The sequence below is a fragment of the Trypanosoma conorhini genome (genome assembly GCF_003719485.1).
Source record: "Trypanosoma conorhini strain 025E chromosome Unknown Tco_14.4_contig_00002, whole genome shotgun sequence".
Classification (NCBI taxonomy): Eukaryota; Euglenozoa; class Kinetoplastea; order Trypanosomatida; family Trypanosomatidae; genus Trypanosoma; species Trypanosoma conorhini.
The window spans coordinates 64,064-85,269 of NW_021704088.1; the positions used below are offsets into that span (position 1 = coordinate 64,064).

Genomic DNA, 21,206 nt, shown 5'->3' on the forward strand with positions numbered 1-21,206 from the left:
GCCGTGGAAGCCTCCGCCATTCGTCAAACGAACCTCCCCGCCGCGCGTGTCGCACCCCGTCAGCCGCCTCCGAAGCACGCGGTGGGCGTTATTTACTTCCGCCCGAGCACCGCCGGAAAACAACACGAAGAAAGAAGAAGAGGCAAAAAAAAAAAGGATGCTGAAGAGGTAAAATCAAAGAAAGACGCACAGCAGGCAGCCGAGAAATAAGGCCCCCTCCCGCCAACCCCCACTCGACGCAGAAGCGGCAGAAGAACAGCAACAGCAGCAGCAGCAGCAGCAGCGAAAAGGCCTCTGCTCTACGCATCGAAAAAAAACAACAACAACAACTACTACTAACATACAACAGAAGAAGAAGAGGGAGAAAATGGCAACAATAATCAAGGCAGCGGGGAAAAGAACTCCATCTGAAACTCCCATGCAATGCAGCAGCGTGCATCGGGCAGTTTCCTCGGCCCCGCCAGCATCACCGAAACCCCGCAGCAACGCACAGACCCAAAAGTCTCACGTTTCTTTCCCCCCCCCCTCTCCCCTCCCTTTCAGCTCGGCGGTGTTGCAGCGGTAAGTAAAACCGTCGCCCGACGGGCGGCGGGCACAGGCGTGGCGAGGGGTGCATTTTCAAGAAGATCCGCAAGAAACTTCCGCTCCGCGTGGTGCATACGAAACCTTTGGGTGGCCCCAATGACGAGTTTACGCACGCGTGGGTCGGTAAACAGCTGTGGCTGGTGCTTCATCACTTGGTATAACTTTTTCTTCGCACCCTCCCGGCTTACTGGGTTGGAGAGGGCGCAAACCTGCTCCAGTACGCGTCGTGCCGACTGTGAGAGTGCATTCGAGGATCTCATGGAAGCCAACAGTGGGAGCTGGTCCTCCTCGGCGGCGTCCGCCGTCTCCTGCTGGCGGAGGAAGTAGAGCGCGGAGGCCTGTCCGTGGTCTGCGGGGCGTCCGATGGGGGTCCACTTCGACGGTTTGATGTGGGAGAAGGCCACAGAGTACGGCACCCCGTCCGCGCTTGTGTAGGCGTTGCTCTCATGGAGTACATAGTGCGACATGCCGGAGAGCTGCTCGGCACACCGCTTGGAGCGCGCCAGTATGCACTCCCCCACGAAGCATATACTACGCACGGAGACGGTTGCCCCAAACACCATCAGGGCATTCAGGCGTTTATGCAGCCCTGGAACGCTGCGCATCAGCGCGTAGCCCGTGTCGCTGGAAGAGGCGTGGCAAATGCACAAAATGGCATCTTTCAGCTCCGCGACGTTTCCCGCAGATGCGAGGAGGTAGGAGCGTCCTGGTTTCTTATAACCCCGTGCGGCGGAAAGCAAATGCGCGCTGCGGGAGCAAGGCAAGCGCCCCGCCCGCAACAAGCGTAACTCACCCGGCTCAGCAGGCTCCCTAGCCTCCGCTGTGCCTATTTTTGCCCCCAATTGGCCCCAGAAGGATGGGTCCTCCTCATTCAGAGCCCGCTCCGCGTCATCGAGGTCGTCGTCGCTGCTTCCACTCCTCGCGTCGCCGTTATCATCGTAGACAATATCCGGCGGAAGCATTTGCTGCATAATGCGCTGCACCGACCGCTGCCAAAGATCACTGTGCTTGAACAGCGTGCATCCCTCGTTGGACTTGCACAGAACAGCGGCGAAATGGCTGGGGAAGAAGCCCGAGCCAGACTCATTGGGAGGACTGTACGCTGCCATCGTTGCGGGCAAAACTGCCGGTCTGTACAAAGGGTAACTTGGGTCTGAGAGGGTGCGGCTGTGCTGCCACCACCGGCCCGCCAAGTTCTGTGTGAAGTCCGCTCGGGCCTCCACCGCCTCGCGAGCCTGCAAGCGCTCCACGAGGCGGACGTGGTTGGCGGACTCGGACTCCTCCCAGCGACGCAGCTCCTCCTCTACCCAGCCGTAGCACTGCAGAAAGCGAAAGCCTGAGGATCGCCCCACGATACAGTACAGCAGCGTATTGAGATCAAGCTGTTTGGCGTGCTGGCGAATGACCTCACTCTCCATAAGGACGGTGGGGGACAAGGAGATGAGGTAATCCAACGCCTCGTCAGAGCAGAGGCAAATACTAAGCAGGAGCTTGAAGGCACTTTCCACGACGCTGTAGAAGTCATCGTGGAGGGCCTGAACCAACGTTTCTATCCCCCAACGCATGGAGGTGGAGAGATCGCGCCAGAGTGCCTTGCGCAGCTGCGTCGCCGCACAGAGACGGACGGAGTTCACGTCATTGCAGAGAGCAGCGCGAAACGCCTGGCGAATTTCCTCGCACACTCCGTAGTTGGGCACCGCACCAATGTAGAGGAACTGTAACAGTAGCTGACATACATCTTGCAAGGTGTCTCCCGGGGCGGGTGCCGCCGCCCGCTCGCCGGAGAGTTTGGCAAACATGTTGTTTATCATGCCAAACATGTTGTGCTCCCGCATCGCCATCAGCCCATTCGCGGAGAGCGAGTAGCGGCCCACCATGCGAAGTACCGTTTGCCCCACCCGCGTGCCGAGACGCTGCGGGCTCAACACCTGCGGTTTGCCATCAATCACCTCCTGCAGCCCCTCCACAATGGCCGGCGTGAAACCAAACTCGTCCAGCACCTCCGTTCCCACCCTGGTGGAGAGGAATAAATCCAGCAACGACAAGCCAAGGCTGCAGAGCTGCGGCGAGCACTCCTCCGTGCGCAGCGAGACAAACGTCCGCGCGTTGGGCTGCAAGAGGGGCTGGTAAAAGAGAAGAAGCTTGTGAAAGAAGCGGGTCTCTCGTAGGACCCACTGAAACCGAGGCGGGCTTCGCAGCGGTCCATGGACCAGCAGCAGCAGCAAGTCGTGGTCCCAGCCGAGAAAGTTACTTGCCTTGTCCACGCCTGTTTCCCGCAGCAGCCCCGCAAAGCCCGCGTCATCCAGCCCCACGTCGCCCAACCCATACGCCGAAATTGTTGTTGCCGATGGGATGTTTATCCGCTCACCCGAAATCGTATCCGGGTCAGCCACGGTTGGGGAAAGTGTCACGTTTTTCATCATTTTGTGGTCCTGAAAAAGCCGGGTGGTGAGCCCGCTGCTAAACGCCAAATCTCCTTGAAGAACAAAGCTCCCAACGGCCTCATTCAGGGCCGTGTGCAGTCGCTTCACAGGACGCACCGGGAGCACCGTGTCCATGAGCATAAATATGTCCTGCAGCAGTGATGAGGCGGTGAATGCGAGCAGGCGACTTGAGGGAGCGTCTCCAATCATCGACACCAACGCCAGCGGAAGGCCGTGGTGCGAGAGCATCAACAGAACCCTCCCCAGCAGCGGGTCGAGAACGTGGTAACCTATCGCCTTTGTTGTGGGCACGAAACCGTCGAGCAGCTCACTTTGGCCGGGAAACGTGATCTCCGGAAAGGTCTGGCCTATAATGCCATCGTTCAGCAACTGCGGGGAGCTTGCCCCGGTGAAGCTGGAGGCGGCGTCCGGAAGGACGGCGTCGGACACCGAAGTGCTGCGCTTGTTCTCCTCCACGCCTTGCCACGTCTTCATCAGCGTCAGACCGCGGTGCGGCGCCAGCTGGCAAAGCACCTTGTTGAACAGCGTGAGCAGCACCATCTTCCGGTCCAGGTCCCCCGGCAGGTGCAGAATGTCAATGACGGCGCGGAGCCCCTTTGTCTCCGAGCACGTCCACAGAACCCCCACCCACGTTTGCAGCGTCATGGCAAGCAGCTCCTTGGCCCCATTCATCAAGTTTAAGTTGGCCTCCGGGCTCTTGTCGGCGGAGCACAAAAAGGGGGCGTAGAGAACGTCAAGGTCGTTGTCGTGGAGGTACTGCCGGGTCTCAGCGTGGTCAAAGATGTCTAAAATAACGTGCAATATTTTTTTCATCTCGTCCGCCGTGACGGCGCCTTTCTGGATGCAGTAGCGAAGTAGAATGATGTGCAGCGAGGCCGCCGTCGACATGGCAGGGAAGCAGCGAAGTAATTTGATGGCAATGCGGAGCGCCTGATTTTTCCGCTTCGGCGGCAGATTCGGCACGGGATCCTGCGTGTCCAGCAGGGAGGCAATGCGGCAAATCCAGCAGTAGGGGACTTCCGCGCACGTCACCGGGTCGCTCTCGTGCAGCTCAATCAGGCGCGCGCAAAGGTTAAGCGCGTACTCCAGCTCGGTGGCAATCTCGCGGTCAAAGCTAAGGCTGATGAGCCCGCCCCCCTCTCCCGCCAGCAGCGTCCGCGTGAACCGCGCGCTCGCGGCGCAAATGCGGGCCAGCTGCAACCCAAGCAAACGCATCACACGGCTGGAGGAGTCTAGTGCGCCCTTCACAAGCAACGCCAACTGCTCCGGATCCCCAAACTCAAAGTATGTCTCGTTGCGGATGTACCACTTCTCACCAATGGCGCAGAGCTCATTCAACTTCTCGGCACGCTCCGCCGCAGTTGCCTTTTCCCGCGTCTTCTCCAGCAGTTCCTCAATAACGGCATTAGTAATCTTTTGAAAGTGCTCCTGCGTGAGGCGGAGGTACTCGCCCCAGGCATCGGTGAGGCGCTGCAGCGTCTCTGCGGCTTCCGCGGCCGCCGCTGCGCCACCCGCCGCAAGTCCCTTCTCCCTTAGTTCCTCGCGTACTTTGTCGTACCTGGCCCGTGCCTTGGAGAAGTCCTTCGGGTCAATGCTGAGGGACTGCAGCAACTCCACCGTCGCCGCACTAAGGCCCGCAGTCGCCATGTAACTGTGGCACTATCGCTAACCAATACCTTCCTCCCCGCCGCTCAACAAAGGTGTACACGCTTCCATGCGTGGCGAGAGAAATAGAGAGTGGTGCAGGATGTTGTACATGGCACACAGGCAGACGCCAGAAGTGCAACTACGGTGAAAATGCTTTAAATAACAAAAAAAAACAGTAAATGTCACACACTGCCACAGTGGCACACCGACAGCTGCAGTGCGAGCGAGAGCGGCAAGGCGACTCTTAGAAAGAGAAGACTGAAGACAATAATGACAGTAATAAAACCTTATGTATATATATATATGTGTGTGGGTGCTTTTTACTTCCTCCCTCTCTTCTGTGCATCTCTTTTTCATGGGCCCGTCCCCGCCCCCGCACCAGAGAGAGCCACAGCACCTGAATACAGCCCATCGAGCCGCGTCTACTGCATCGTAAAGCTGAACTCCCGCACCTTGGCCAACGCAGGCGTGTTTGCGCCTCGCCTCTCGGCGGGTGCGAGTACAAACGGATTCCGCGTCGCCGGGGAGGAGGTTTGGCCCGGTGACACCGGCCTCAGACGTGGCAGCGCCGAAGGCGCCAGTGAGACCGAGAGGCTGCTCCCGCCAACGGCGAGACCTCCCGGATCGGGCTGAAGGCTCGGCAACACGCCGAAGCGCCCACGGCGACGCGTACCGCTCCCCTGCGTGCCGCCAGGAGACACCGAGGCGTGGGCGTGCCCAAAGGTCGGGGGCGCGCTACGAACACTAAGACTGGACGGGCTCATCGCTCTATTTACGGAGGCACACGACACGCTTGCGGAGCTCGCCACGGAAGTAGATAGACTGCTGCTGCCGCGCCACGCACGACGCGCGCTTTCTCGCTGCTGCCTCCTGCCTGCACGCTCCCTAATTCTGACGGCGCTGTCCCATGAGCGATGGGGCCGTGTCAGGTACTCCAGACTGGCCTGCACAGGCACGTCGTCAAAAATGGACGCCGGCAGTGCCTGCGGCTGCGGCGAGGGAACCGGCTGAACCCGGTTTGTAGAAGTGCTCGTCACGGCAGTCGTTTTGGCTGCGGCCCCCGGCAGCACTGTTGCGGGGGTGCGAGAGGGCAGTGGCAGTGGCCGCGGCACCTGCTCCGTCTTCGCATCCGACGTGGCCGACTTGGAGGGCTGCAGGACCCTCCGCTGGAAGGTCCGTCCTCTGCGCCGCGCGTTCTCCTCCTCCGCCTCCCGCGCGGGGGCCTCCACGGGCCGCGGCGGGGCGCTGCTGGGCACCGATGGGCGCCTTCTCTCCTGCGCAACCCTCGCCGCCGCCGCCGTCGTCCCTGCGGTGGTGTTTTTGCCGTTCAAAAGTGTGGCGCCGTGCGCCGTGGCTGTCGACGCCTTCGCTGGTGGGGGTGGCGGCATTTTTCCTGCAGCTGCTGCCGCTGCTGCCGCTGCTGCTCGCGGGTGCGAGTGGTGTGCCCTCCGCGGCGCCTCTATTTTTCTTCGCCGCAACGCAAAAATGGCTGGGGAAAAAGAAACAAGGAAGATATTTTGGGTTTCGTCGTTGCTGTTGGTGGTGGAGGTGCATAACCGCCCTGCCGCCCCCGCAGGGGCAATTCAGGAAGGAGAAGTGAAAACAACAGTAAACAAAAGAAAAAACCGCGTCCGACGGCGCGACGGCCACTACTAAAGAGGTCTAGGCAAACAGAAACTGAAAGAGAAACGCACATGCACACACGGACATAAATATCGAGACAGCAGAAAAAATATGCAGCAAATTCTAGCGCCACCACAAGCGTCACTGTGAGTATAAGGTGGGCGTTTGTGTGCGTTTGTGTGTGCGTATTTAAGCAGGGGCGGTGCAGCGCAGGGCTCTCAGACACACACACCCAGCCCATCGTAGAGGCTCCACTGGCTTGACTCCCACACGCATCCTACGCCTGCGACGGACAGCCCCCGCCCACTCCTCAGTCTTTCCCGCCACTCGCGCCACCGCACTTGGCACTAGCCGTCCAGCTGCCGCCGGATCATCTCCAGGTCAACGGAATCCAAGGCGTCGTCATACGTGCGTCTACCGCCTGGCGTGTTCTGAGGGGCTGCATTCCCCGAAACTGCAGCCGCAGCAGCGGCGGCGGTGGCGGCGGCGCTGCTTCTGGAAGTTGAGTCCCTAGCTTCCCGGAGAACGGTCGCCACGGCGCTGGGGTGTCTATATTGCTGCGGCTGCTCTCGCAAGCTTGCCGTGGCAGCACGGGCTCTTTCAAGGGCCGCCGCTAAACCTGTCTCGGCGTCCTGCGCGTTGCTTGTGGCAAGTAACCGCACCTGCACAAAGGCTCCCTGAACAGGGCACCCCTTCTGATCCATCAGCGGCAACTCCAGTGAGACATACTCCTCTGGCCGCTCAAGCGCCAGTCGCCACTCGGCCATGGCCATCGCCCAGTACGGGCCGTCGCCCCGTCGTTCACTGCTGCGCACCGCCGGGGAGGACTCGTCGAAGAAAAACAGCATGAAGGGCTCACGCGTCACCGCCAGTAACTCCCCCACAGAGGCGATCGGGAAGCGTGTTCCGTGACTGCCGCCGTCCTGCAGGTACTCGCATTCGTACCGCGGGGTTGGTGGGGCGGGAAGGTACACGTCGCGCCCAAGCGGAGTCAGCGCGTAGTAGCACGAGAGACGCGGGACGGGAGCCAGACTGGGCGGCAAATGCAGCCTGCACACATCCACCAGCAGCGAGCGGATGGGGGTCGGCGACGCAGAGGAAGAAGAGACGCTGGCCATCGCGGCGGCACGCGGAACAAGCGTAAAGCCGACTGTCCGGTCGTGCGACCTCGACTCCAGCAGCGACGTTGAGGAGGAGGAGGTCGTGGAGACCGAGCCAAAGGTCTCCGTGTGAGGCCTCGTCGGCACCAACTGCATCCGCCCCTCGCCGCGTGACGTGTTCGTCTCCGCAGGCGTTGCCGCAGCCGAAGGCGGCTGCGGGTGCTGCAGGTGCCGCCCTTTACTCGCCTCGGCGGCCAACGCGCGGAAGGCGTCGCTAAACGGGGTCCGCACCGTCACAGTGAACTCCACCGAGGCGATGTGGTGGCCGTCGGGGGTGCGCAGAGGAATATGCCCGCGGAGCGTGGGACGCCGGGCGTCGCGACACTTCTCGTCCGAGACAAGCGGCCACAAACTGACGGAGCCCTCCGCCAGCGTCGCGTAGAGGCGCTCCGCAAAAAGCGCGTCGCATTTGTCGCTTTGCGTGGACGCAATCTCGTTAATCTCGTCCTGCGGGCGCACACGGTGCAGCTGCACGAGCAGCTCGCGCGACTGCAGGTAGCACTGCAGCAGCGCATCCATCGCGACGCAGAAGGCGATCGTCGTGTCAAGAAAGCCGTTGAGCCCCGTCACAATGGGGGTCGTGATGGTTTCGTGTAGCAGGAAGTCCACTGAGCAGAAGACCGGCGGGAAGGTGTCACGCAGGCCCACCCCCGCCGGCGTCTCGGTGGAGAGAAGCTGCCCAAGAAAGAGCTCAAACACCGTCTCCCCCGGGCTGAGCTCGCGCAGTGAGATGTTCGGGGCCACGTCGAAGCCGCGCAGCGAGCGCACCTGCGCCTCGAGGAACGCCACGTGGTCAAGCTGCGTCTGCAGAAACCGCTGCGTCGCCTCCTCCCGCTGCCCCAACGCCTCCGCGGAAACCTGCACCTCCTCCCGCTCCTGCCGCACACGCGTCTCCATTTTTCGCAGCCGCTCCGCCTGCAACTCATTCGTGATGCGCAGCTGCTCCAGCTCCGCCAGCAGCGCCCCATTCGCCTCGTGCAGCTCGCGGAGCTGCTCCTCCACCGGCGCTTCGCACAACTCCACGGTGATTGCGCCTTCGTCCCCGTCATTCGTTTCCGGCGTCGCGGCGGCGCCACCGCGGCGGGTCGTCGTGTCTCGCCTCTGTCGAAAGACGGCCCTGTAGTTTCCAAACGTGGAAAGCATCTCCGCCGGCGTCAAATCACGTGTGTCGTCTCGGTGCGTGGGCCACACAATGTCCAGCTTCGCACGGCACAGCTTCAGCTCCTCCCAGGCCTCCCGCAGCGCCATGGACGCGTCGTCGCGGTCCCGCTTCGCCTCCTCGCACTCCTCGCGGCACTGAAGATGCGCCTGCGTGCGCTGCGCGATATCCTTGTAGAGCAGCTGCGACACCTCCTCCCAGTGTGCGGCGGAAGCGCGCCAGTCGGCGATGTCCTGCCGCACCTCCTCCCGCGCCTGCCGCAAGGCGCTCTCCGTGACGTCAACCAAACTCTCCATTAGCCGCACATGCTCACGCTCGAGCGCCCCACGGCTCTCTACGGCCTCCGCAAGTCGCGCCTCGACATCCTTCGCGTCTTCGGCACGCAAACTCGCCAGCTGCGCCTCGCGGGTCATGGACAGCAGCCGCTTGCGCTCGTTAATCAACTGCGTGTTGAGGCTGCGCAGCTCCACAAGAAGATTCTCATTGTTTTGCTTCTGCGACGACAGCGCCGCCTCTGCGAGGGTGAGTTTCGACCGCAGGCTCTGTGCCTCCGACGCCTTCTCCTTGACCTCCGTCAGCAGGGTACGAACGTCGCGCGTGAGCAGCTCGTTGCTGTCAGCCCCCACGACGAGGCGGCTGCGCAACTCGGTGATCTGCGACTCCAGCGAAAAGCGAATCCGCTCCTCCTCCGTGGCGTGATTCTTCAGGCTTCGCTCGAGTTCCACGACGGCCTGCTGTGAGACGGAAAGCTTCTGTCCAGCCAAGTCCCGCTCCCGCACGAGTTGGTGCATTTGCTGCGTCGCCTCCTCCAGCCGCTGCTGCGTTGTCTTCGCCAGGCTGCGGCTGGAGGCCAACTCGTGCTGCAGCGTCTTCACGAAACCGACGGCGTCGTCAAGGCGCTGGCGCAGCTCCTCGTTCGCGTGGTAGAGGGCGTTGGCGGTGACGTAGTTTTGGATGCTGTTCTCCATCCCCCACACCATCGACGGGTCCGGCGGGGGGGCAGCCGACCAGGCGCTCGTCAACTCCGCGGCCGCTGCGCCCGCGTCCGCCCGCCGCGCCGCTGCGGGAACGGCGAGGAGGCCGACATTCCGCTCGGGCGGGCCGTCGTGTGCCGCCCCACGCGCCAGTCCTCCGTCCCCGCCGCCCTCTGTGCCTGCGAGCGAGGCCCGCTGCTTCGCCCTCACCGACGCCGACGGCGCCGCCCGCACGTGGGAGGCTCGCCCACTCGCAAGCGGCGTCGTGCGTGGGGTGCCGCCCCTGGCGAACGCCGGCGCGGCCGCATCCCGCCGCTGCGACACTTTGAGCAGCTTCAGCTCCTGCTCCTGTTCGTTGAACCGCCGCTGCAGCTGGCGGTGCCGCTCCTCCAGGCCGTAGAAGGCATCCTGCCAGTCCTCCGTCGTCCGCCGGGAGGCGGCGCGCTGAGCCATGACTGCCGCGGCGACTCCCTACGAGGCTCTCCGTGCTCTTCGCCTCCCGCCGCGGCCGCAGCTGAGGAGCCCCACCTCCTTCTTCTGCTCCGCACCACAGTGGGACGGCAGCCACGGCCCTGTGCGCTGGTCTCCTCCCTCTCTCTGTCTCGCTCTCCTGCGGGGCGCCAAAGCCACCTGGGCGCTGAGAAAGACGAAAAAAAAAAGGAAAAAAAAAGAAAGCGAGAAATCAACGAGAGATGAAGCGTGAGCCACCCACCACCGGCAGCCGAAAGAGGAAGGCGCGAGGCAGAAAGGGAGGGGCAGGCGGTATTTCCACACATCTGAAAGCCGACAAAATCAAAAAAAAAAGAGAAGGGCAGAAAGAGCGAAGTATAGAGGGAGAAAAAAGTAGACAGCAACAACATACAAAGAGAGGAGCTGGGAAAGGAAACATCACCCACGCAATAAGAAGCGAAGCAAAAAAAAAAAGAGAGAAAAAAAGTGACGGTGGCAAGCAGAAAGAGAGAGCATTGCCACGCGTCCCCCCGACAACACACGCTCACACAGCTAAATATGCTCACACATCCCCGTGGGAAGGGCACAGGCCTTCGCTTCGGTTGCACCGAAGTTAAACAGATAATAAAAAGAATCGAAAGTAAAACGGCGCCATAAAAAAAAAGACATCTTCTAATCACATGCGACAGAAAGTGAGGAGAATATATACAAAAGCGCGGTAAAGCGCACATGCGTGCACGAGGGAAACGCAGAAAAGAATGGAAAAATTAAATATTCACACCGATCAATAGTGGCAGGGGTACTGTCAAGTGAGGAGCTTATTTCTCTGGAATCTTTTTTTGTTTGTTTGTGTGCTCTTTTGCTTCACTTCTCCTCCATGCTTGTAGTTGCTTTCTTGCGGCGTTGATGGCTACCGCCTTCCACGTTTTCCCCGTGTGTGGGGCAACTCTGCCTGCAGCCACGCCTGAATTTCCCACAACGCCTCCAATGCGGCTATCGCGCCGTGTGTGTGTGTGTGTGTGTGTACATTTATATAATTCCTCCCCTCTTCGCTGCAGGCGTCGAAGTTACAGTTGCGGGCTGTGGCTTCGCTCATACTCGGCGCGAGGTATCACAATGATTTCGAACTCCTTCTCGCCGGCGGCGCTGGGGATGATGATGTTGCTCTGCCGCACCACAGACGAGCTGGGCGCCGGCGCCACGTATGACGTCATGCGGGACTCCGGCGCGGCCGCCGTGGAGGTGGGCAGCCGCGGGCCGAAGGGCGCCACCTCCGCGGTGGATGGCGGGTACATTGGGCCCAGCGCCCCGCCCGCGAAGTTGGCCGCGGAACTCAGAGAGGCGCTGCTCAAGCCACGCATTGAGACGGTGGCGACAAACGGATTTTGCTCCGCGGGGATTCGGACCAAGTCGCTGTTAATTCGCTTCGGGGTGACGTAGCGTGCAAAGACGCGCCACACGCAGAAGCCGACCATGGCGACGATGGTGAGGGCCAGGAGGCACCCGCCCATGACGGAGACGCCCACGCAACGCGGCGTGCACGTGCTGCCCTCGCCTGCCTGCACCTCGGAGGCAGAGACGACTTTGATGGATTCAACCACCCTGCTTTTGGAGCTGGCGTCGTAAAGCTGCGCGGTGTTGGGCAGAGACGGCGCCAGCGTAAAGAAGGCATCCAGCGCATAGGGAATAATATGCACGTCCCCTTGCTGCGTCACCATCACCCGGGAGTTCAGCCCGCCGTCCGCACTAACCGCGTCTCGCAGAACCGTCACAAGGGTTGGACCATACGGGACAAGACCTGCAAGATCCGCTGCAAGCGCCTCATCTAACACGGCCTCCCCCACCGCGGGGAGTACGATCTGCCAGCGGGTGCCCGACACCACAATGTTGTGCGTAGAGATGAGCGGGACGGCGGACATGCCCGTTTGCGGCTTGGCCACAACGATTTCCGCGGCCAGCAAGACAGGGATGACGCTCGGATCCCCTCCACTTGCCATGTAGAGACTCACCAATGCCGCATATTCCGCTGCGGCCGCCGCTGCCGGAATGTTTCCGGCGTCGAAGTCAAACAGATGCACCACATACACCGTGGCATTCAGATTAAACGGATAGGCAGTTGTGCCGATAATGCCGACGACAACCAGGGCAGGATCCACGTTCAGCGCCGCTGCAAGGATGAACCGCAGCGTTAACGCCACCTCGGTCTCATTTGCCAGCAAAACCAGCTGCCAGGATCCGCTAAAAACCATTTGCAGCTGCGTGCGGTACTCCTCCACCGCGGGGGACGCCGGGGTTCGGCTGACGCCGCCCAGTGCGCCGTCGTCCAGGTTTGTATTCGTCTTGTAGTAATTCAACAGAGACGCGTACGTGGACGCGGAAGAAAGCAGGCTGGTGATGTTCTGAATCCCGGCGGAGTAAACCTCAAGGTTGAAGCTCACCCCATTCGTGCGATCCACGCCGCCGACCAAAACCGCCTTTAGCGCCGACGGTGTGCCCGTCACATCCGTCACCGCATCCACGTCACTAACGACCTCCGCTGAGAGCTCCGCGTCTGGCATGGCCGTGGCGTTGCCCCAGCCGGCCCCGGTAAAATGCAGCGTGACTTCCTCCGCGCGAAGGGCGCTGGTCACAAACGGCGATGCCGGACTTTTCGTAGTGGCCGTCGTGTAGTACGCCTGTGTCGCCGCCCATGCGGCATTCTGCAGCAGGCGGTTCGCCACGGTGCCGGGGTCGCTCCAGACAACAAAATTCACAACGACGGCGCCGGGGTCGACGGCGACGGCGGGGTCGGCGTCAAACCACGCGGCGGCGCGTTGAATGCCGAGGGCGACGCCGACGTCGCTCTGGACGGCGGCACTGAACTCCACGGTCTGCACGGAGGCGGCCGTCCACTCGCCGTCGAAGGTGAGGTTCACTTCGCTGCGGGACAAGGCTTCCCCCGGCCCCTGCGCGCCCGCAGCGGCACTGGCCAGGAGGCCGAGAAGCAGGCAAAGCGCCCAACGAGGTGCACTCCGCATTCTCAAGTTCAGTCGATGCACGTGGAGCGCCCCTGTCTCCCTCGCACGCACACACGCTCGCGTCTTGCCGTGAAGGGCTTTTGAAGTCTTCTTCACGAGTGTCAATGCCAGCTTTGTGTTTGGTGTTGTTGTTGTTTTGCTCCCTCTTCGCTCGTGCGCGTGGCCACCTGCTGGCGGGCTTGAAGGGTTGTGTCTGGTCCTTGCGTGTGGGCGCCACCACCCGGCGTGTGCGGCCGTGAGTGACTTTCTTCACCCATAAGCACACACGTTACAAAGAAGTATTAAATTTAATTTAATTTTTTTTGTTTAAAAAAAAGAGGCCACGATGGCAGGAGCGAAAGAAAGAGAAATGCACAAAATCCGAAAGAAACTTGCGGCACAAAACGCACATACACGCATTGTGAAGGAAATGAAAAGTGTGCCGTGAGACAACCCGTCGTGCTCGCAGGCGTGCTAAGAAAGAGATTCAACGCACTTGCACGTCTGTGCCTGCGGGCGGGTGCGTTACGGGGGTGGAGGGAGGGGCGGTTGGCGTCAATTTGCGTCGGTGGCTCTTCCCCAAGAGAGTACGCCCGAGTGTGCATTTGCGGGGCACAAGGGCGGTGCTTACTTGGGGGAGGAAGGTGCAGGCGCCGCACCGGGCTCATACTGCCGTTCCACGCAAGCCCTCCTTTGTTTTTCCCCCACTCATTGCCTTTTCCCTTCCGTCGGCCACACAGGGGCCCAAGAATAGAGAAAAGGAAAAAAAAAGCAGATGGTGGAGGAACAGAATGGAGGCAAGTGAGCAGAGAGAGAGGGAAACAAGGTCAAGGAATAGCCGTGGCTCTCTCGCACAGAGGGGGAACAGAAGAGGAAAATAACGGATTCAGTTAAAACATAGAGAGCAAAAAGAAGAAAGAAAAAGAAACATGTCGTGAAAGCTGCAGCGGGTGGGAAGGCAGCGGGCGAAGCCGAGGAGATTGTGTTAAAGACTTCTGATGTATTTGGCCTTCACTGCGCCTTCCACGGGTGCCTTATCGCGGCCCTTGCGCAGCAGCTGCGAGAGACGCCGCTTCGGTGGCAGTGGCCGCACAACATCATCCCCGTCACCCTCGCCTTCTCTGGCTGTCTCCGCCTGCTGTCGCCTCTCTTGGGCCTTGCGCAGGAAGGCGTCCCACTTGCGGTAACGATTGTACTGCAGTTTTTGCTGGTAGCGCGTCTCAACCGCCTCGTGGCGCTGCTGCTGCTGCAACTCCGCCCTCCGCAAGCTGTCCTGCAGGGGGCCGGGCAAAAGTTGACGGTCCACCGCCCACTTGTGTTGTGCCTCGCGCGAAGGCAGCAGCTTGAAGCGCCCGTCGCTAAGCTCCTGGTAGCGGCCCACGTCAGGGTCACCGAAGCGGCCGGTGGAGATGTCAAACTCCTCTGCGCCGCCGAAGAGGGCCCACGGCGGCAGCTCACCGTCGTCGTCCTGTGCAGAGGCCTCCCCGCCCACGCTGGTGGACGCCTCGGACGGCAGGGCCTGTGGGCTGACGACACTCGCCTCCCCACTCGTTCCAAGCACCCGCGAGGCGGTCGGCAGCGCCTCCCCCGGCGGACTAAATGACTTTGCCGAGGCCGCGAGGGTGGCGGCGTCCAGCAGGTTACGCTCCCGCCGAAGTGTCTCCTCCGCGCGGCGCTCCTTCCGCAGCAACTCCCGCTGTATCTTTTTGAGGTGCAAATTGATCTCCTTGTGGTCCACCACCTGCAGGTTGTTCGTCCGCTGTGAAATGATGCGGAAGGCCTCGTAATTCTCCAACGTCTTGTGCATTCCCTCCTCCTCCTGCTGCAAGCGAAGGGCGGGGGTGGGCCGCACCACCACCTTCCCGTCCAACCGCTCCGGAAGGAACGTCGTGCAGTGCCACTGCACGGCCTCCAGCAGGGAGAGTGGAATACGGCGTTTCCAGGCCAGGTTGAACTCATACGCGTAGCGTCTCAGCAGACTCTCCGGTAGCTCGTCGAGGTCGCCTGTCTCGCCTTTGCTTCGAATGAGCTGCAGCTCATCCGCGGATAGGCAAATGCGCTGCAGTCGCTCCATGCTGCGCGGCGCAGGCGCGTCCGGTTGACGCTTCATCGGCTTCCGCAGAAGCCCCCATGGGGTGTGCAACACCTCCGGCGCCACAGTCTCCTTTTCTGCGGCGGTCAATGTACGATCGGCCGTAGAGATCTGGGGGTGCATGCCATGCGGGGGTGCGGCACCGCTGGCCCCACCGTCCTCGCGGCGAAGCGCATTTATGTCGTTTTCCAAGACGTGTGCGACGGAGCGAAAGTAATGTTTTCGCCGCTCCAACATATCTCGAATACTTCGCTCCGGAACCGTGTCCACCACGCGGCGCACCAACTGCTCCTTCGTGCCGTGGCGCAGCTGCCGTTGCGCCGCAAGGAAGATTCGCAGCTCCTCCTCGTGAAGGCGGTGAAGATCTTCGTAAAGAGAGGCGATGTTGTCACGCCCGTGTGCACGTTGCGTGTGACTTTCCCGCTGCTCTTCCATCATCTGCGCCGTGCTCCACGCGTCAGTTGGGTTTCGAATGTGCATCGTTGCAATGGGCTGCGGCTCTTGCTGCTCGTGCCCGCCTCTCGCCGCCGCCGCCTGCGGTTCCACGCCGTTCTTGAGGCCGTTTCCGCCCTCCACCGCCGCACTCGGCATGTCTGAGAGCTGCGGCGGCGGCGCGGCAGGCAGCACGCCCCTCATGTAGTCCTCGAACTTCTGCACGCAGAGCCGGTCCTGCTCACGGCGGTTGGCCAGCTCCGCCTCGGCCAGCTCCGTGGGAAACGACTCCAGCGACGCCTCAATTTTCAGCTGCAGGTCCTGCCGCAGACGCCGGCGTGACAGGGCGGTGGCGTCGTGCAGGGCGACGTACGTCTCCGGCAGCGGCCGCACCCCCTGCTCCAGCATGCGGGAGAAAAGTTTGTACGCCTGCCACTCCAACCGCGCCCGCCCCATCGTGGCGATGAGGGCGGTGTACATGAGCGCGTCCGGCTCAATGCCGCGTCGCACCATCACGTTGAGCTGCACCAGCGCGTCGCGGGCCACGTCGTACGCCTCGCCTTGGGAAACGTCGGGCGGCAGGTCGAGAAACGGCCGCTCGTGAACGCGCCGGAGCGACAAAAGCGGCGCCGCCAGACGCGAGGTCGCCGCCCTTTGCGGGGCGGCTGCCGTCAGGAGGCGCCACATGGCCGACGCAAGGGGCGCGCGCGCGGGGAGCAAAAAAAAAAAAGAGAGGGGCGGGGGTTGGGGGAGTAAAACTTTTTCTTAAAAGTAAAAAACGGCCACCGTGGCGTCACCGCCCGTTCCGACAGTTGCCGTCTGCCACGGGTGCGTGCGGGTTGGCGGGGCGGCAGCCGCAGTGCCGGGGGGTGCAAGAAAAAAAAAACAGAGGTGAAGGAGCAAAAGGAGGTGGTGGCAACTCCACGCAGCCCGTAGGGAAATGCATTTATGCATCCCTTCCTACTTTTTTTTTTTTCGTGTGTGTTCTTTTGTTTTTGTTTGTTTTTTTGTGGCGGCCGTTTTGGGCATTTCGGCCCTCTCGTGTGAGCAACGCCAATAGCGAGAAACCAAGCGCGAGGTGAGCGGCAGGGACGGTGCTGCAAAAACAAAAGCAAGCAAAAAGAAGAAGAAAAACGCACCTCGCATCGCCGCAGCGCCACCAACTTCCGACAGCCTACTAGCAACTCCTCGGCACCGCCGCAGCCTCAAAGCAAAGGGACTCTATAAGCACATGCGCGTTCGGCGACGTGCACAAGTGCGCGTGGCCCGCGGCAGTGAGAGGAGTCGTCGGTGGGAGACGAGCATCTATCAACAATCGCACGGCAGAGGAAACGTGCGAGCGAGCGGGGAAAACGGCTGAGGACGCGCACGCCGCCCACTGCTCTGCCTGCGTCCCCTCCACCTCGACACGTGTGTATGCGTTTGCGCAACCCCTCTTCTAACCTCCTCCCAGATGGCTCATTCGGTCCACCTCTTCTTCCCTTCTTTTTGGTTGTTCTTTCTTTTCTTAGTTTCCAGCTCCTTCGGTTCCCCTTCTGGTTTTTCTTTTTCGAGTGTGTGTGTTTTTGTGTTGTTTTTTTTTTGGGGGGGGGTTTGTTTTATGTTGCCTCTCGGCGCCGTCCGCCTGCCACCCGCCGTCTTAGAGGAGGCCTTTGAGCGGGTCGTCGAGGTACGCCTGCCGCTCCTCCTTCCTGAGCCGCTCCCAGCGGTCGCAGAGAAACGCCATGCGCTCCCGCAGCCCCATCTGCCGCACGGACGGGTGCGCCTTCAGTATTTCGTAGGCGAAGGACGCCACGGGGACCTCCCCTGTGAGGTCCCGCCGCTGCATGCGCTCGGCCACACGCAGCACCTCCTCATCGCTGCGCTGGCTCCTGCGGCCACGGGCGCCAGCGGCGGCGCCCCCGTACGAGGGGTGCGATACCTCCCCATCAAAGCGAGTACGCGTGGAATCCGTGGCGTGAATAATGTGCGCAGAATCCTCATCTATCACGCTTGCAGCCTGCGCCGTTGCCGTCTTCTTCCTCCTCCTGCCGGCACTACTACTAGCGGCCTTGCCACTGACGGCAGCGGCGGCGGCGGCGGCGGCGGCGGCGACCTTCTTTTCTTTCCCAACGGTCCGCAATAATCCACCGCCGCAAAACATGAGTGACGCACGCAGCATTAGCAGTAAAGCACCTTTTCAGGGAGTTGCGCGCGTGCGCCGACGCGTGTGCTTTGTGTGTGTGTGCGTGTATGTGTTTTAGCTATCCAGTGGAGCACAACTCTAACAAGATTTAGGTAATTATACAGTATCGGTGTATATATATGTGTGTGTGTATGTGTGTGTGTAAATATATATATATATATAGCGGGTTCCTTGCCGTAGTTATCTCTTCACCTCTCCTCGTCCCAAAGCAGTTGGGCGGACGGGGAGAGTCTCGTGTGGGTTGTGTGCCTGCGTGTGTCCTCCTCTGCTGGCCCCACTGCTCCCTCCGCTGCCCCGCGCACTTGTGCCTATCGGCCCTCTGCGTAAACCGCGCCGCAGCAGCACCCCTCAACCGGAAGCGAAGCAGCACCCAAGAGAAAAAAAGAAGAGAGAGAGAGAGACAAAGAGCAGGAAACCAAGACAAAAATGGCTGCAACATAATAATAACAATAAAGACGTGCACATGCGTGGGGGCATCCTTCATGGTCACCGCAGCGGCGCGTCCACCCGTCTCCCCGGCCGTGCTGGGCCACGGCCGCAGTAAACAGATTATATATGTATGTATGTGTAGAGTTATGTGCGCATGCGTGCCGCCACGCATGCGTGTCGTATGAAGGGTGTGTCAGGTGCAGCAGCCCCGACCCACCCCGCCGCCCCGTCACACGCACGCAGGCAGAGAAAGGCGCGCACCACCGCTCCCTCCCTCGCTCCCTCTCTCCTCTCCCTGCGACGTGCACAAGGCACACACAGACGCAGCACGCACGTAAGATAAAATAAAAATAAAAATAAAAATTCGTTCTTACCATTTTTTTTCCCCCCCCTTCTTCTTCTTCTTCTTTCATTGCTTGTGTTTGCTTGCTTTTTCTCTTCCCTAATAGTGTGGGCTTACTTCGCTCCTCCGGCGTTGCTCTTGCCTCCCTGCAGCGGATTGGGCGGCGGCGTCGCCTTCTCTCTCTCTCTCTCTCTCTCGCCGCTCGCCGCAGTGAAACGTAAAAACAAAATAAAAACAAGACGGCGGTGGGTGGGGGAGGGGCGATGTTTACAGGCGGCCGGGCAAACGGCAGCCGCATTATCCCCCTTTGCCTCCGTTCGCACTCACGCCGCGGCCGCGGCGTCGCCCTGGTCGTCGTCGTTGTTCGCCGCGGCCGGCGCGGGCCTCTCATTTTCGTGACGCAACTTCGTGCCGGACACGACGTCGTCCACGCGCAGAATCATCGAGGCGGCCTCGATGGCCGTCTTCAGCGCCTGCACCTTCACGGCGGCCGGCTCCATCACCTGCAGCTCGCGGACGTCAACAATCTCGCCGGTGGTGCCGTCGACGCCCCAGAAGTCGCCGTCTGGCATGGCGTGGCGGGCCCGCAGCTCCGTGACGGTGCGAATGACGTTTGCGCCGCAGTTGCTTGTCAAAATGCGCGGCACCACCTCAAGCGCCATTGCCACCGCCTGGTAGGCGGCCTGCTGCACGCCCGTGATGCTCTTGGAGCGATTCATGAGATGGGAGGAGACGTACATCTCCAACGCGGCGGCGCCATACACTACACGTGGGTCGAGGATGATGTTCCGGGCCACGCACATTGCGTCATGCAGGTTGCGCTCCATCTCGTTCAGGATGTCTTTGCTGGCACCACGCAGCACCACGCTACACGCCTTACCCGCGCCGCAGCCTGTGATAAAGGTAAAGTACTCATCCCCTATCTTCTTGATCTCCATTAGCCCCGCCTGCCCAATGTGGTCATTCGTCAGCTCTTCAATGCGGCTAACGACGGTGGCCCCCGTCGCGCGGGCAATGCGGTTGTTGTCCGTCTTGCGCAGGCGTCGAATGCAGGTAATGTTGGCCTTGTACAAAAAGTGTGCCGCAAGATCGGAGGCCCCCTTTTCAGTGATCACAAGATCCGGCTTGAAGGAGATGATGGTGTTGCAGAGCGAACGCACGTAGTCCTCCTCCTGCTTCAGCAGCGACTCCCAGTCTGTCGCCTGCCCAACCTCGACGCTGATGGCCGTCTCCGGCTTTTTGTACTCCAGCGGGCAGTCAAGCAGGACGATGCGGGGGTTCTCAATGCGGCGCCGCATCTTGGCGTGAATGTGGTCCTTGTTGAACATCACACCATCCAGCACGACGCTGTCGGAGACGGACCCGCCAGGGATCTTTTCTATCTTGGCGTACCGCTTTATGTCCACCTCCTTCTTTCCCGTTGTTGGGTTCTCCACGACAACCCGCTGCGTCGCGGCGACGGCGATTTTGCACATGAGATCGTCCTCGCGGGAGTTGAATTTGGTGCCCAGGCACGCCCGCACCACCGCCTCCAGCTGCCGCGCGTCGCTCGGGTCGATTGTGGCGCCGACCGCCTCGATCGCCGCCAGCGCGTCGGTGAGGGCGAGGGAGAAGCCCTTCACGATCTTCAGTGGGTGGATGTTGCGCTCCAGCAGGGGCTGCGCCAGGCTCAGGATCTCGCCGGTGAGGACAATGACGGAGGTTGTGCCGTCGCCCACCTCCTCGTCCTGCGTCCGCGCGAGCTCCAGCATGTGCTTCGCGGCGGGGTGCACCACGTCGATCTCGCGAAGGATGCAGTTGCCGTCGTTGGTCAGCACCGTGCCGCCCATTGGGTCGAGAATCATCTTGAGCATCGCACACGGCCCAAGTGTGCTGCTGATGAGGCTCGCCACCGTCTTCGCCGCCTCAATGTTGTTCATCTGCGCCTTGCGGCCGCTCTGGCGCTCCGTCTTTTGGTTCAGCACAATCACTGGCTGCTGCTGCGGCTGCATCATCATCGCTGCCTTTCCTCCTCTCCCCTCGCTTCTCTTATCCTTTACCTCCCTTGTGGGTATGCGCGGCTTAAATCGCCCTCGTCTTCCTCCACCTCACTCGACCTCGCTGACCGCCGCTGTTGCCGTCGTTGCTGTTCTGTCGCCGCAGCCTCGCTTCCTCCCCGCTCTCGCCTCTTTAGCTTTGTGCTCACTTCCTCCCTGCACCCGCACAGACACCGGCGGCCAAAGAGAGAGACAGCCGCAAGGCAGCGGAGCAGAGAGAGAGACGCGTTACACACACAAACAGACACCCAAACGCACAAGGCGCAGGCGCAAACCGTGCGGGCGCAGCGCCGGGAGAAGTGGAAGGGGAAAAGCCAAAGAAAAAAAATTAAATTAAAATACCGCACGCACATAAATCGCTCCCTCCGCCCGTCGGGCGCCGCCAGAGTCCGGGCACGGGCCGCCGCAGCCGCCACGGTCCCCGCACTCGGCCCAACCGTCAACCCGCCAGTGCGCCACGCCGCACGAGTCCACTCCGCAGCAACACGCGGCAGAGCAGCAGCGGTTGGGGCTCCGCATTTGACCCCCCGGCGCCGCTGCAGTCGCCAAAAAGAAGGCGAGCACGCCGGGGCGCACGGCATGCCCGCGGCAGACTACACCCAAAGGCAGGCACACACAGAGGAAAGCAAAGGAAGAGAGAGAGGCACATCA

The 21,206-nt window shown here is 61.2% G+C and overlaps 7 protein-coding genes across 7 annotated transcripts, besides 16 other annotated features; all 7 read right to left on the bottom strand.

Moving 5' to 3' along the window:
- The first annotated feature begins 238 nt into the window (after positions 1-238).
- Positions 239-284: a microsatellite.
- A 25-nt stretch (positions 285-309) lies between these two features.
- Positions 310-348: a microsatellite.
- Positions 349-539: 191 nt separating this feature from the next.
- Positions 540-4,676, bottom strand: Tco025E_00160 (uncharacterized protein; the record flags this gene model as incomplete). Its single annotated transcript, XM_029367109.1, has 1 exon — positions 540-4,676. The coding sequence occupies one exon, from the start codon at positions 4,674-4,676 to the stop codon at positions 540-542; it is 4,137 nt and encodes a 1,378-aa protein (XP_029232805.1).
- Positions 4,677-5,098: 422 nt separating this feature from the next.
- Positions 5,099-6,064, bottom strand: Tco025E_00161 (uncharacterized protein; the record flags this gene model as incomplete). Its single annotated transcript, XM_029367110.1, has 1 exon — positions 5,099-6,064. One exon carries the CDS (start codon positions 6,062-6,064, stop codon positions 5,099-5,101), a length of 966 nt encoding a protein of 321 aa, XP_029232806.1.
- A 5-nt stretch (positions 6,065-6,069) lies between these two features.
- Positions 6,070-6,110: a microsatellite.
- A 536-nt stretch (positions 6,111-6,646) lies between these two features.
- On the bottom strand, positions 6,647-10,045 carry Tco025E_00162 (uncharacterized protein; the record flags this gene model as incomplete). Its single annotated transcript, XM_029367111.1, has 1 exon — positions 6,647-10,045. One exon carries the CDS (start codon positions 10,043-10,045, stop codon positions 6,647-6,649), a length of 3,399 nt encoding a protein of 1,132 aa, XP_029232807.1.
- Positions 10,046-10,175: 130 nt separating this feature from the next.
- Positions 10,176-10,202: a microsatellite.
- A 39-nt stretch (positions 10,203-10,241) lies between these two features.
- Positions 10,242-10,266: a microsatellite.
- A 779-nt stretch (positions 10,267-11,045) lies between these two features.
- Positions 11,046-11,067: a microsatellite.
- Positions 11,068-11,109: 42 nt separating this feature from the next.
- On the bottom strand, positions 11,110-13,059 carry Tco025E_00163 (uncharacterized protein; the record flags this gene model as incomplete). The annotated part of the gene is made up of 1 exon (XM_029367112.1): positions 11,110-13,059. The coding sequence occupies one exon, from the start codon at positions 13,057-13,059 to the stop codon at positions 11,110-11,112; it is 1,950 nt and encodes a 649-aa protein (XP_029232808.1).
- A 280-nt stretch (positions 13,060-13,339) lies between these two features.
- Positions 13,340-13,369: a microsatellite.
- A 654-nt stretch (positions 13,370-14,023) lies between these two features.
- Tco025E_00164 (uncharacterized protein) lies at positions 14,024-16,249 on the bottom strand (the record flags this gene model as incomplete). The annotated part of the gene is made up of 1 exon (XM_029367113.1): positions 14,024-16,249. One exon carries the CDS (start codon positions 16,247-16,249, stop codon positions 14,024-14,026), a length of 2,226 nt encoding a protein of 741 aa, XP_029232809.1.
- A 277-nt stretch (positions 16,250-16,526) lies between these two features.
- Positions 16,527-16,571: a microsatellite.
- Positions 16,572-16,661: 90 nt separating this feature from the next.
- Positions 16,662-16,700: a sequence feature (A-rich).
- A 334-nt stretch (positions 16,701-17,034) lies between these two features.
- Positions 17,035-17,113: a microsatellite.
- Positions 17,114-17,201: 88 nt separating this feature from the next.
- On the bottom strand, positions 17,202-17,705 carry Tco025E_00165 (uncharacterized protein; the record flags this gene model as incomplete). The annotated part of the gene is made up of 1 exon (XM_029367114.1): positions 17,202-17,705. One exon carries the CDS (start codon positions 17,703-17,705, stop codon positions 17,202-17,204), a length of 504 nt encoding a protein of 167 aa, XP_029232810.1.
- A 64-nt stretch (positions 17,706-17,769) lies between these two features.
- Positions 17,770-17,800: a microsatellite.
- A 59-nt stretch (positions 17,801-17,859) lies between these two features.
- Positions 17,860-17,909: a microsatellite.
- A 211-nt stretch (positions 17,910-18,120) lies between these two features.
- Positions 18,121-18,155: a sequence feature (GA-rich).
- Positions 18,156-18,442: 287 nt separating this feature from the next.
- Positions 18,443-18,473: a microsatellite.
- Positions 18,474-18,567: 94 nt separating this feature from the next.
- Positions 18,568-18,617: a microsatellite.
- A 77-nt stretch (positions 18,618-18,694) lies between these two features.
- Positions 18,695-18,716: a microsatellite.
- A 126-nt stretch (positions 18,717-18,842) lies between these two features.
- Tco025E_00166 (putative T-complex protein 1, gamma subunit) lies at positions 18,843-20,516 on the bottom strand (the record flags this gene model as incomplete). The annotated part of the gene is made up of 1 exon (XM_029367115.1): positions 18,843-20,516. One exon carries the CDS (start codon positions 20,514-20,516, stop codon positions 18,843-18,845), a length of 1,674 nt encoding a protein of 557 aa, XP_029232811.1.
- Between the last annotated feature and the right edge of the window lie 690 nt (positions 20,517-21,206).